This window comes from Molossus molossus, unplaced genomic scaffold (genome assembly GCF_014108415.1).
Source record: "Molossus molossus isolate mMolMol1 unplaced genomic scaffold, mMolMol1.p scaffold_m16_p_10, whole genome shotgun sequence".
NCBI classification, from domain to species: Eukaryota; Metazoa; Chordata; class Mammalia; order Chiroptera; family Molossidae; genus Molossus; species Molossus molossus.
In genome coordinates, this window is record NW_023425345.1 from 23,301,112 (window position 1) to 23,315,241 (window position 14,130).

Here is a 14,130-nt window from a genome sequence, read left to right on the forward strand (position 1 = left end):
AAACAAGACAGAGTTGCCTGTTTTCACCACTCTTATTCAATATAGTACGGGAAGTCCTAGCCACAACAATCAGAGAAAAAGAAAAAAAATAAAAGACATCAAAATAGGAAAGGAGGAAGTAAAACTGTCATTATTCTCAGATTACATGATATTGCACATAAAAATCTTAAAAGCTTCATCAGAAAACTACTAGATTTGCCAGGCTGGTGTGGCTCAGTGGTTGAGCATTGACCCACGTACCAAGAGGTTACCAGTTCGATTCCCAGTCAGGACACATGCTCAGGTTTTAGAACAAATCCCCAGTGGGGGGCATGCAGGAGGTGGCCAATTGATGTTCTCTCTCATTGGTGTTTCTATCTCTCTCTCTCCCTTCATCTTTCTAAAATTAATAAAAAAAATTTTTTTTAACTACAAGATTTAATAAATGAACTCAGCAATGTCATGGGATACATAATTAATGGCATTTTTATACACCAATAATGAACTCCCAGAAAGAGAAACAAACAGACAAAAAAATCCCATTTACCACTGCAAAAAAAGATACAAAGGGATAAACTTAACCAAGGAGGCAAAAGACCTGTACTTAGAAAACTACAGACAATGAAAAAAGAACTGGAGGAAGATACGAACAGCTTGAGAATGATGTGACTAATAGAAGCTCAAACCTTAGATAGATGACTAAGGTTAGCAGAGGTGCTCAGAGGGAGTGAAAGAAATCTAGAATGAATAGGAAAGGAGAAACATAAAGAGGGTTAGTTGTGACTCTGAACTCAGCTACAGCACCAGGGGCTATAATTCAAGTTAAACTGTAGTGGACTCTTCAATTTTATCAAATGTTTTTCTGCATGTATTGACATGATCATGTGGATTTTATCTTTCATTTTGTTTATGTGCTGTATCACATTTATTGATTTACAGATATTGTACCAAACTTGCATTCCAGGAATAAATCCCATTTAATCATGTTGTCTGAATCCTTTTAATGCATTGCTGCATCTGGTTTGCTAATATTGTGTTGAGGATTTTAGCATCTATATTCATGAAAGATGTTGGCCTATACTTTTCTTTCATTGTGGTGTCTTGATCTGGTTTTGGAATTAGGATAATCCTGGACTCATGAAATGAACTTGAGAGTTTTCCCTACTCTTGAAATTTTAAGGAATAGTTTGAGATAGATAAGTATTAGTTCTTCTTGGAATGTTTGGTAAAATACACTTGTGAAGCCATCCAGTCTAGAACTTTCATTTGTTGGAAGTTTGTTTTATTATTGCTTCAGTTTCATTATTTGTGATCAGTCTATTCCGATTTTTTTATTCTTCCTGATTCAGTTTTGGAAGATTGTATGATTCTAATTTATTTTTATCCTCACCCAAGGACATTTTTGTTCAGATAGAGCGGAAGGGGGTGAGAGAGAGAGAGAGAGAAACATTGATGTGAAAGAGACACATCAAGTGGCTGCCACCCGCACAACCCAACCAGGGCTGGGGACAAACTGCAACCGAGGTACATGTCCTTAGCGGGAATCCAACCCGGGTCTCTCTGGACCGCAGGCCGATGCTCTAACCGCTGAGCCAAACCGGCCAGGGCGATTGTATGATTCTAGAAATTTATCCTTTTTGTCCAGATTCTCCAATTTGTTGTTCATAATATTTTCTTATGATCTTTTGTATTTCTTTGGTGTCAGTTGTTACTTCTCTTTCATTTCTAATTTAATTTATTTGGTCCTCTATTTTTTGTTGTTGTTGTTGTTAATGGGTCTTGTTAAAGGTTTGTCAATCTTGTTTATCTTTTTAAAAAACCAGTTCTTGCTCTGGCCAGTTTGGCTCAGCAGTTAGAGCCTTGGCCTGCGGTCCAGAGAGACCCGGGTTTTGTTTCCACTAACTACATGTACCTCGGTTGCAGTTTGTCCCCGGCCCTGGTTGGGCTGTGCAGGTGGCAACCACTCGATGTGTCCCTTTCACGTCGATGTTTCTCTCTCTCTCTCTCCCCATCCCACTCTATCTGAACAAAATATGGAAAAATGTCCTCGGGTGAGGATTTAAAAAAAAACAGTTCTTGGTTTCATTGATCTTTTGTTTTGTTTTCTGAGACTGTATTTTAATTATTTGTTCTAATCTTTATTATTCCCTTTCTTTTATTTACTTTGGGTTTGTTGGTTGTTCTTTTTATTTAGTTCTTTAAAGTGTAAAGTAATATTGTTTGAGATTTTACTTGTTTCTTGAGGGAGGGCTGTAATGGTATGAATTTCCCTCTTAGGACTGTTTTTGCTGTATCACACAGATTTTAGGTAGTTGTGTTCTCATTTTCCTTTTTTAAAATATACTTTTATTGATTTTTTTTTTTTTTTTTTAGAGAGAGGATGGGAAATAGATAAAAACATCAATGTGAGAGAAAAACATTGATCAGTTGCCCCACACACACCCCCTACTGGGGATCAAGCCTGCAACCTGGGCATGCACCCTGACCAGGAATTGAATCAGGACCTTCCAGTTCATGGGATAACACTCAATCCACTGAGCCACACGAGTCAGAGTGTGTTCTCATTTTTATTTAACTCAAAGTATCTTTTGATTTCTTTTTTGATTTCATTGTTAACACATTTATGTTTAGTAACATATTATTTGGCATCCATATCTTTGTTTGTTTCTCAGTGTTTTGTTTTGTTTTTGTGATTGATTTTTATTTCATACCATAATAGTCAAAAAAGATGCTTGATATGATTTCAGTCTTCCTAAATTTATTGATACTTGTTTTGTGTTGTAACATGTGGTCTATACTAGAAAATGTTCCATGTACACTTGTAAAAAATGTATATTCTGCTGCTTTGGGTGGAATTCTCTGAAGATACCAATTAAATAAATCTGATCTAGTGTGCCTTTTAAGGCTGTTGTTTCCTTGTTAATTTTCTGTCTGGAAGATGTACCCATTGATATCAATGGGGTGTTAAAACCCCCTACTATGACTGTATTACTGTCAATTTCTCCCTTTATGTCCATCAAGACTTGTTCTATATATTTGGTTGCTCCTAAATTGAGTGCATAAATTTTTACAAGGGTTATATCCTCTTATTAGATAGTTCCTTTTGTCCTTATGTAGTGTCCTTCTTTGCCTCTTACTAAAACCTTTGTTTAAAAGTTTGTTTTTCATATATAAGTATTGCTACACCAGGTTTTTTTGTTTGTTTGTTTGTTTTTTCATTTGCATGAAATATCTTGCTCCATCTTTCTACTTTTAATTTGTGTGTATCTTTTGTTCTGAGGTAGGTCCCTTGTAGATAGTATATACATGGCTCTTGTTTTCCCATCCATTCTGCTACCATATTTCATATTTTTTCTTGTTGACTGTATTATAGATGTTCTCATTTTCCCTCCCTTTGCCTCACTCCACACTGCCCTCTACCTTATGTCTTTTGATTGGATCATTTAAGCCAATTACGCTTAAAGTGGTTATTGATAGGTATGTATTTTTTTGCCCTTTTATTCTTTATATCTATGTTTCTCTGTTTTTCTTTTTCTTCTTACTTTTAAAGAAGGCCCTTTGAAATTTCTTGTAATACTTGTTTGATGGTAATGAATTCCTTCCACTTTTTCCTCCCTTAATTTCTCCTTCAATTTTAAATTATATCTTTGCTGGATATAGGCAGTCTGGGTTATAGGTGTTTACTTTTCATCACTTTAAATATTTCATGCAGATCCCTTCTGGCCTGAAATGTTTCTGTTGAGAAATCAGTTGACAGTCTTATGGGAGCTCTTTGTAGGTAATTAACTGTCTTTCTCTTGCTGCTTTTAAGATCCTCTCTTTGTCATTAACCTTTCCCATTTTAACTATAATGTGTCTTAGTGGGGGCCTCTTGGGGTTCTTGTTGTTTGGGACTCTTTGTGCTTCCTGGACTTATGTGTGTTTTTTCTTCACAAGGTTAGAAAAGTTTTGGTCATTATTTTTCTAAATAGGTTTTCAATCCCTTGCTCCCTCTCTTCTTCTTCTGGTACCCCTGTGATGTGGATGTTGTTGTATTTCATGTCTTTCCAAAGATCTGTTAAACTATCCTCATTATTTATTTATTTTTTCTTTCTGCTGCTCTGACTTGGTGCTTTCTGCTACTTTGCTTCCCAAATTGCTAATTCAGTCATCTGTTTTATCCAACCTACAGTTTACACCCTCTAGTGTATTTTTTATTTCAGATATTATATTCTTCATTTCTGACTGGTTCTTTGTTATGGTTTCTGTGTCTTTTTTAATGCTGTTGTAGTTCTCACTAAATTTCTTGATCATCCTTATAACCAATTTTTAAAAACTCTATATCTGATAAATTGCTTGCCTCCATTTTATTTAGTTCCTTCTTCTTTGGGAGATTTCTCCTGTTCTTATATTTGGGGCATGTGGTTTTATCTTAACATTTTGGCTGCCACTTTGTGTTTGTTTTTCTGTACTAGGTAATCTGTTATGACTTTAAGTCTAGGTAGGGTGGCCTTATGTAGCAGGTGTCCTGTGGGATCCTGTGGCATAGTCTCCTTGATCACCTGAGCCAGGCTCCGCAGAAATGTCCCTGATGTGGGTATTGTGGACTTTCCTGTTGTAATTTGGTGTTGGCTTTTTTAAAAATATGTTTTTATTGACTTTTTTTAGAGATAAAAAAAAAGGGACAGATAGAAATATTAATTATTATTTATATATATATATAAATTATATATATATATATATATATATATATATATATATATATATATATGGAGAGAAACATTGATTGGCTGCCTCCTGCATGCTCCTCACTGGGAATTGAGCCCACAACCTGGGCATGTGCCCTGATCAGGAGTCAAACTGGACCTTTCAGTCCATGGGATGATGCTTAATCCACTGTGCCCCACTGGCCAGGTTAGTCTTAGTTTTTATTGGCTCATTTATGTGTGAGGTCAACCCTGGTAAGTGTAAGGATCAACCCATACCTCAGTGTACAAGCTGATGTTCAGGTGCTGACCACATGAAGCAGAATTTGCTTCATTAGGGTCAGCTGCCTGACTTGATCTCCAATTTGGATATGTTGCTTGTGAAGTTAATTAGATTCTACTTTGATGTCTGAAGCTGGCCACTGGTTCGTTCTGGAGCCTCCTGGGAAGGACTTTAATGTAGGCCAATGTCAAACACTGCCTGTTATTGTCCCTGGACCATGTATTTGGAGCTACAAAGTGATCCACAGTTAGTGCCTGGCTTTGCTGGGCCTGAGTGTGCACAGGAAGTACCAGGTTGTACAACAAGGCTGGCTTTTACCAGCATCAGGCCCAGAGGCAGGTCAGCAACATTTCCAAAGCACCATGAGATCTTCTTCTAACTCTTTCCACCTGCTGACTATCTTTAAGCTCAGTCACTGAAAGAATCTCTGGTGGACTTCAGTTGTATGTGGTAAGTTCTCAGTGAGTCACCAGGTAGGGGCATGTGATGATCACCACATTCATATAGGTTTAAACTCAGTGCCAGTGCTGGGTCTGAGGCCACTCAGAAAATGTCCCATAGTATACCAACTCTAACTACCACCCTCAAAGTTGCTTGCACACTAATGTTGAGTGGGCAGGACCTCAGGAAGTCATCAGGGTGAGACTAGTGGTGTTTATCAGGCCTAAACAGACCAAAATTTGGCCATGTGAAGGGTCAGCTCTTTATTAGTCAGGCATGCTCCCTTTCTTCTCCTACCAGCACCCATGTGATATGAATACTGGTATGCTTGAAGTTGCCCCAGAAGTTGCTTACACTATCTTTATATTTTGGATTTTTTTTTCTTTTTGCTGTTCTGGGTGGGTGTTTTTTGCTTCTTTATATTCTAAACCACTGATTTGATTCTTGGCTTTATCTGCTCTACCATTGATTCCCTGTGAATTATTCTTAGTGTATCCTTCATTTCTGACTGGTTCTTTTTTATGCTGTTGAGGTTCTCACTAATTTTATTAAGCATCCTATGACCAATGCTTTGAACTCTACATTTAGTAGATTGTTTATACCCATTTTGTTTAGTTCTTTTTCTAGAGTTTTGTTCTGTTCTTTTTTTGTCTCCTCATTTTGGCAGCCTTCCTGTGTTTGTTTCTATGTATTAGATAGAACTGCTAATTGCTTCATCTGCTAGATTTGGTAGCATGGTCCAATGTAGTAGACATCCTGTAGGGTCTCATGGCACAGCCTTCTCAATCACTAAAGTTGGATACTTGAAGTGTGTCCCACTGTGTGGGCTGTATACTCTCCTGTTGTAGTTGAACCTTGAGTGCTATTAGCACATCAGTGGGAGGGACTCAATCAGCTTGAATGACTGGCTGTGACCACTGACCACTGATCTATGACTACTGTGGATGACAAGCTGTGTAGGGGCCAACCACACAGAATAGTACTTACTTCAGTAGAGCTCTGGTGCCCAATGAGTCCACCCCTTGAGTGTGTAATTTGTGGAGGTTATTGGGTGGTGTTGCTTCATCATGGTCTGAAGCTGTCCATTGGGTGTGTTGGCTCTGGGGTCTCCTGGCAGGTGCAGGCCAAGGTCAGCCACCACCTGTGTTCTACGCAGGGCCACCTTGCATACGCTACAAAGTGACCTGCAGATGGCTTCTTCTTGTGCTGGGCTTAGAGGTGCCCAGGCAAGGCCAAGCTGTGAACCAAGGCTGGTTGCTGCTAGTGCTGGGCCTGGGGCCACTTAGTGAGAGGTATGGAGCTCACTGTGGCCAGATAATGCTTGTTTGAGAGATTCCAGGAAAATATGAAGCTTGAGCCAAGACAGGCCATCCATATGGAAAAGCCACTGGAAACAGTTTGGATGGGTGTAACACTTGGGAGAGTGGGCCTCAGGAAATCACCAGGGTAGGGAAGCCAGGTTTATGGGAACTCAATAAGGCACCTGCCTGCTGGCTCTGTGGGGAAGGGATGCAGCAAAGGAACAGTGGCTTCTGCAAGCACTTCTGTCTGGGAGAAAGCTGCTCCACTAGCTCTCATCCTGATGCCAAACAATCCATTTCTTCTCTGTATATCTCTGGTGCCTTTCAAGCTGCTGCTCCCATGCTGGAGTTCAGAGGGAGTAAGTCTGAGTAAGTCTGTGTATGGTCTTTTAAGAGGAACAGCCTGGGACTCTAGAAGGCTCAGTCACCCTCAGCCTTAATCCCTGTTTGTTTTTAAGCCAGAAGTTATGGAGACTCTTCTCTTCCTGTCACTTGAACCCTGGGTTGGGGAGCCTGATGAGGGGCTACAACCCCTCACTCCTCAGGGGGTCCTCCACAGCAGAGATATTCCTCCCAATTTTTATCTGCCACATGTGGTGTGGGACCAGCCTGTTCCATGTCTCAGAATGTATTTTTAAATCCTCTGCTCTGGGGGGATCAGTGTTACCACCCCCTTCCACTTCTCTTGCCCTCAACCTCTCTCTTCCCGTCTTTCTGTCTCTTCATCTCTGTCATCTGAACTTTTATTTTTATACTGCTAATACTGAAGTATGCATATGCTCCATAATTATTTCATAATTTTACTGTTGGCTGATTTTAAGAGTAAATTTTAAATGTATTTATTTACCATATTTTTATTGCTTAATGGTTAATTCCAATGTAGAGATTATAAATCTTTCTCTGCGTCTCCAATATGCCACTCCAAGGGCAATATTCTTAGCATAAAGTTTTAATGGGATTATCTAATTGTGCCTCACTACGTTTTTGAAGTCATCCCAAATTTGTGTGTTCTATTCTCTCAGACCCTTCTTTCCAGAGTTTTCAGTCCTCTTGCTTCATTCTGGACCAGCATTTTTTCAAGAACTGCTACAATATTCATCCTGGGATATTTGTCACTGCTATCATGAGTACTGTCCACTATTAGCCAGATCTCACATCTGTTAGTTTTTTTGTGTTTCTTCCTTATTTTGCTGGATTGGTATTATTTTTGGCGAGGCTATGTTTGTAAATTAGTCTGTGATGAAGGAGTTCAGATGAGGATTTCAGGGTTAAAAAAATCATTGGGAGTGAAACACACCAAAGAGTCAAGTTACTGGGACTGGACCAGTAGATACAGAGTCAATTAAATCTTCTTTACGTAAGATGAGAACACAGTACTTGGCATATTTCCCATGTTGGGCAGATGTAGCCAGGGTCAGGTCTGGGTCAGAGAATGAAAATAAGGAAATGTGAAATGGATAAGAAAGGGTCTCTCTGGACCACAGGCCAACGCTCTAACCACTGAGAAAAAGTGGCTCTAATGACCATTTCTTCAACTTAGTGCTTTACTGGAGGAAGTTAGAAAAAGGGAGATAAGATGCATGCAGAAGTAACAGTTCTGTTTTTGACAGTACTTTTTGCTTGCTTTTTACAAAGGTAGCTCACTCAACTTGGTCCCTGCATGCACAGATCACCCAACTGCAGCAGCTTCTGTTAACTTCAGTGACAGCACAGCACACAGACAGAGCACACAGAACAAGTGCTCTATTTGTTCAGTAATGCCTGAGGAAGTGACTTATGCTACTCTCAATTTTCCAAATTCTTCTACATCAAAGAAACTCCAGGAGAGCTGCAGTCTCAAGAGAACAGGTAAGATCCTCAATATACAGGATCAGACAGACCAAAGAAGAGATTGTTCACCTACACTGGTGGGTTGTCCTGTCTTCAAGTTGCTGCCAGAGCCTAGTTTCACCTTCTTATGTAGTTTGTAAGAGCTCATAAAACTGGAAAAGCAATTTATGTTCAGTCACATTTCCCAATAATTAACGATTGTTGTTAAAATTCTTTTATAAGAATTTTATTCTTTTACATACATCTGGGAAGGTTGCTTAAATTTCATTTTTGTACAGGCTCACAAAAAGTTTGTCTATTTAAAAAAATCTATCATCAGAATCAAGCCACAAACACTGAGATATCTGAGTAGTTAGAAAGAAAAAAGAAGACTAGAGTCAGGAGTGATTTTTAAAAACACTATCACTGTTTCTCCCCTGAAAAGACAATCATGAAGTGCTGGAATTAGAGCTGGAAGAAGCAGCTGAAAATGGACCAAGGAGAGTTGAGAGCACAGTTGAGGTGGCAGAGAGCAGGGCCGTGAGAGGTAAGACCCCTTTGAGTAAGGGTATTGGGAGAGAGGTTTGGGGCATAAAAATTAGAGACTACTTTTAAAAATAAAGGATAAAAACTTTTCAAAAAATGAAGTAGGGAGGATAAACACAAAGTGATAAACTCATGTTCTTTAGTCATGGGAAACCATCTTTTTTTTATTATTCTCACCATCTACCCCCCCCCCGCCACCGAGTTTTCATACACTTTTCTGGATTTTTCTTTCTTTTTTTTCTTTTTTTGTGATACGTGCCCCTAGCAGGAACCGAACCCAGGACTCTCTGGTCCATAGGCCGATACTCAATCACTGAGCCAAACTGGCCAGGGCAGATTTTTCTTATTTTCATAACATTAAACTTTCTTTTCTTATTCCCTCCTATTTTTGAACTTTTTATCCTTTTGTTATGTTTCATGGGTGATTTTCTTAAATTGTTTCTTATTTCCTATCAACATATGTGTTTTAGCATTATTTTATTTCAACAAATTCTTGTTTTCTAAAGACTTCTTTCATAGCATTCTCTCTTATGTGTGTATGAAAAGTCTTACTTCTCTGATGGTTTTTTAAATTTTTATTTTCAAGTCAACCTTTTTGAAGTATAATTTAAATACAAAATAATATTCTCACTTTAAATGTAGAGTTCATATACAGTAGACCCAGACACATGGAAGTAGGGCACAGACTGACATCCCTCAGAAGAGGGGATGGGGGGTGGGGGAGTGGGAAGAGATAAACCACAGAACTTATATGCATGTATGCATGACCAATGGACATGGACAACTAAGCCGGGGACAGGGTGGAGGCGGGGGGGGTGCCAATGGGGTTAAAAGGTTAAATATCTGTAACAAAAAAATAAATAAAAATTCATATAAAAAAAATAATAATAAAATAAATGTAGAGTTCATTGTACTTAACAAATATATATCTATATAACCCAGCCCAAAAGACACTTTGTGTACTTTCCAAGTTATCCTTACAACCATCACCACCAGTCTTAGCTGTGGAGAGTCACTGACCTACTTTCTGTCATCCTGGACTATTCTGCCTGGTTTAAATTTTATATAAATGGCTTCAAATAATATGTACTCTTCATACTGTCTTCTTTTATGAGCATAATGTTTTTGAGATTTATCCATGTTGTGTGAGTCAATAGTTAATTCCTTTTCATTGTTGAATAGTAGTCTATTGCACGGATATACCACAGTATTTATTCATTCACCTGTAGGTGGATATTGTAGTTTCTTCCTGTTTTGACTTATTATAAATAAAGCTGTTTTGTTTTTCTTTTTTTAATTGTCTTACAGTTTTATAGGCTATGTCCAGTCTCATTGGGCTGATCAAGGTGTCAGCAGGGCTATGTTCCTTTACAGAGGCTCTAGGCAAGAATTCGGGTCCTTTGCTTTTTCCAGCTTCTAGAGCTGCCCACATTCCTTTGCTGATGGTCCCATTCTCCATCTTAAAGTAACATCCATCTCTGTGCTTTTCCTCTATGGTCACATCTCCCGCTGACTAACTCTTCTCCTTCCCTTTTCTTTTTCTTTCTTTTTATTTTATTTTATTTTTGTTAGAGATGTTTCTCCTTTTTTACCCCATTGACACCTTCCTCCCTATCCCACCCACCCCGTCCCCGGCTTTGTTGTCCATGTCCATTGGTTATGCATAAATGCATATAAGTTCTGTGGTTTATCTCTTCCCACCCCTCACCAGCCCCTCTTCTGAGGGATGTCAGTCTGTACCCTACTTCTGTGTTTCTCAGTCTACCCTATTTCTCAGACTGTTATATTCGTTATATTCCATATATCAGTGAGATCATGTGGTATTTGTCTTTTTATGCTTGGCTTGTTTCACTTAGGATAATATTTTCCAGGTCCCTCCATGTCATCTCAAAAGATAAGAGATCGTTCTTTCTTACAGCTGCATAGTACTCCATTGTGCATATGTACCACTGCTTTTTTATCCATTCGTCTACTGATGGACACTTGGGCTGTTTCCAGATCTTAGCTATTGTAAATAGTGCTGCTATGAACATGGGGCTACATATATTCTTTCTGCTTGGTGTTTCAGGCTTCTTAGGGTATATTCCTAGAAGCGGGATCACTGGGTCAAATGGAAGTTCAATTTTTAATTTTTTGAAGTAACACCATATTGTTTTCCATAGTGGCTGCACCAGTTTGCATTCCCACCAGCAGTGCACTAGAGTCCCCTTTTCTCCATAGCCTCGCCAACACTTACTTGATGATTTGTTGATGGTGGCCTTTCTGACAGGTGTGAGGTGATACCTCATTGTTGTTTTAATTTGCATTTCTCTGATGCTTAGTGATGTTGAGCATTTCTTCATATGTCTCTTGGCCATTTGTATGTCCTGTTTGGAGAGGTGTCTATTCAGGTCCTCTGCCCAATTTTTAATTGGGTTCTTTGTCTTCCTTTTGTTGAGTTGTATGAGTACTCTATATATTTTGGAAATTAACCGCTTATCTGATGTATCATTGGCAATGATGTTCTCCCATACTGTGGGTTGCCTTACCATTTTGATGGTTGTTCCTTTTGCTGTGCAGAAGTTTTTGAGTTTGATGTAGTCCCATGTGTTCATTTTCTCCTTTGTATCTGTTGGCTTAGGTGATGTATCAGTGAAAATTCTGCTGCGTATGATGTCCGAAATTTTGTTGCCTACATTTTCTTCTAGAATTTTTATGGATTCATGGGTCACATTTAAGTCTTTTATCCATTTTGAGTTTATTTTTGTGTATGATGTAAGTTGATGGTCTAGTTTTATTTATTTTGCATGTAGCTGTCCAATTTTCCCAGCACCATGTATTAAAGAGGCTGTCTTTACTCCACTGTATGCTCTTGCCACCTTTGTCAAATATTAATTGAGCATATTGCCTTGGGTCCATTTCTGGGTTCTCTGTTCTGTTCCACTGATCTATATGCCTGTTCTTGTTCCAGTACCAGGCTGTTTTGATTACAGTCACTTTGTAGTATAACCTGATATCTGGTATTGTGATCCCACCTACTGTGTCCTTCTTTTTCAAAATTGCTGTGGCTATTCAGGGTCTTTTTTTGATACCATATGAACTTTTGAAGTATTTGTTCTAGTTCTGTGAAGTTATGTCATTGGTATTTTGATGGCGATTGCATTGAATCTATAGTTTGCTTTGGGTAATATGGACATTTTAATGATGTTAATTTTTCCAATCTATGAACAAGGTATGTGCTTCCACTTTTTTATATCTTCCTCTATTTCTTTTTTCAATGTTCTGTAGTTTTCTGCAGGTCCTTTACTCCTTTGGTTAAGTTTAGTCCTAGGTATCTTAATTTTTTCTGCTGCGATGATAAATGGGATTGGTTTTTCAGTTTCTCTTTCTGTGAGTTCATCATTGGTGTATAAGAATGCCGTCAATGCCCTGGCCAGTTTGGCTCAGCGGTTAGAGTGTCGGCCTGCTGTCCTGAGAGACCCGGGTTCGGTTCCCGCTAAGGGCGCGTACCTCGGTTGCAGTTTGTCCCCGGCACTGGTCGGTTGTGCGGGTGGCAGCCACTCAATGTGTTCCTTTCACATCGATGTTTCTCTCTCTCTCTCTCTGTTCCTCTCTCTCCCTCCCACTCTACCTGAACAAAAAATGGAAAAATGTCCTCGGGAGAGGATAAAAAAAAAAAAAAAGAATGCCGTCAATTTCTTGATGTTTATTTTGTATCTTGCTACTTTGCCAAATCCATTTATTAAGTCTAGTAGATTTTTGATGAAGTCTTTAGGGTTTTCTATGTATAATATCATGTCATCTGCGAATAATGACAGTTTCACTTCCTTCTTTCCAATTTGGATCCCTTTTATTTTTTCTTCCTGTCTGATTGCTGTGGCTAAGACTTCCAGTAAAATGTTAAATATGAGTGGCAAAAGTGGACGTCCCTGTCTTGTTCCTGTTCTTAAGGGAAATATTTTTAATTTCTGTCCATTGAGTATGATGTTGGCTATAGGTCTTTCATATATGGCCTTTATTGTGTCAAGATATGATCCCTCTATTCCCAGATTGCTGAGGGTTTTTATCAGAAATGGGTGCTGGATTTTGTCGAATGCTTTTTCGGTGTCTACTGATATGATCATGTGATTTTTATTCTTCATTTTGTTTATGTGGTGTATCACATTGATTGATTTGCGAATATTGTACCAGCCTTGCATCCCTGGGATGAATCCCACTTGGTCATGGTGAATAATTTTTCTGATGTATTGCTAGATCCGATTTGCTAGTATTTTGTTCAGGATTTTGGCGTCTATGTTCATCAGGGATATTGGCCTGTAGTTTTTTTGTAGTGTCTTTATTTGGTTTTGGAATTAGAATTATGCTGGCCTCATAAAATGAGTTTGGAAGTCTTCCTTCTTCTTGAATTTTTTGAACTAGTTTGAGGAGAATGGGTGTTAATTCTTTTTTGAATGTTCGGTAAAACTCCCCTGTGAAGCCATCTGGGCCTGGGCTTTTGTTTGCTGGGAGAGTCTTGATTACCTCTTCAATTTCCTTAGTTGTTACTGGTCTGTTCAAGTTTTGTATCTCTTTCTGGTCCAGTTTTGGGAGACTGTGTTTTTCTAGAAATTTGTCCATTTCGCTTAGATTGTCGAATTTGTTGTCATATAGTTGTTCATAGTAGCTGTTAATGATCTTTTGTATTTCTGTGGTGTCAGTTGTTACTTCTCTTTCATTTCTGATTTTGTGCATTGGGTTCTCTCTCTTTGTTTCTTGGTAAGTCTAGCTAAGGGTCCATCAATCTTGTTTATCTTTTTGAAAAACTACCTCTTTGTTTCATTGATCTTTTGAATTTTTTTTTTTTTTTTTTTGTCTCTATGTCATTTATTTCTGCTCTGATCTTTACTATTTCCTTCCTTCTACTTGCTCTGGGGTTTTCTTTTTGTTTGCTTTCTAATTCTTTAAGTTGTGAGGTTAGACAGTCAACTAGAAATTTTTCTTGTTTCTTGAGGTAGGCCTGTAGCGCTATGAAATTCCCTTTCACAACTGCTTTTGCTGCATCCCATAGATTTTGTGTTGTTGTGTGTTCATTTTCATTGGTTTCCAGGAATTTTTAATTTCTTCCTTG

General features: G+C 38.5%; 2 protein-coding genes across 4 annotated transcripts in view; both read left to right on the forward strand.

The window, feature by feature from the left end:
• Positions 1 to 8,429, forward strand: part of CLEC12A (C-type lectin domain family 12 member A) — a 34,295-nt gene extending 25,866 nt beyond the window's left edge. Inside the window, exon 6 of the mRNA XM_036252959.1 lies at positions 8,325 to 8,429. Within this exon, the coding sequence (XP_036108852.1) occupies positions 8,325 to 8,328 (4 nt within the window). The 3' untranslated portion in view covers positions 8,329 to 8,429. The remainder of the gene's footprint in view (positions 1 to 8,324) is intronic.
• Positions 8,359 to 14,130, forward strand: part of LOC118624568 — a 30,402-nt gene continuing 24,630 nt past the window's right edge. For all 3 annotated transcript variants that reach the window (XM_036252961.1, XM_036252962.1, XM_036252960.1), the window contains exons 1-2: positions 8,359 to 8,537; positions 8,944 to 9,045. In XM_036252961.1, the coding sequence (XP_036108854.1) occupies positions 8,447 to 8,537; positions 8,944 to 9,045 (193 nt within the window). In that variant the 5' untranslated portion in view covers positions 8,359 to 8,446. The remainder of the gene's footprint in view (positions 8,538 to 8,943; positions 9,046 to 14,130) is intronic.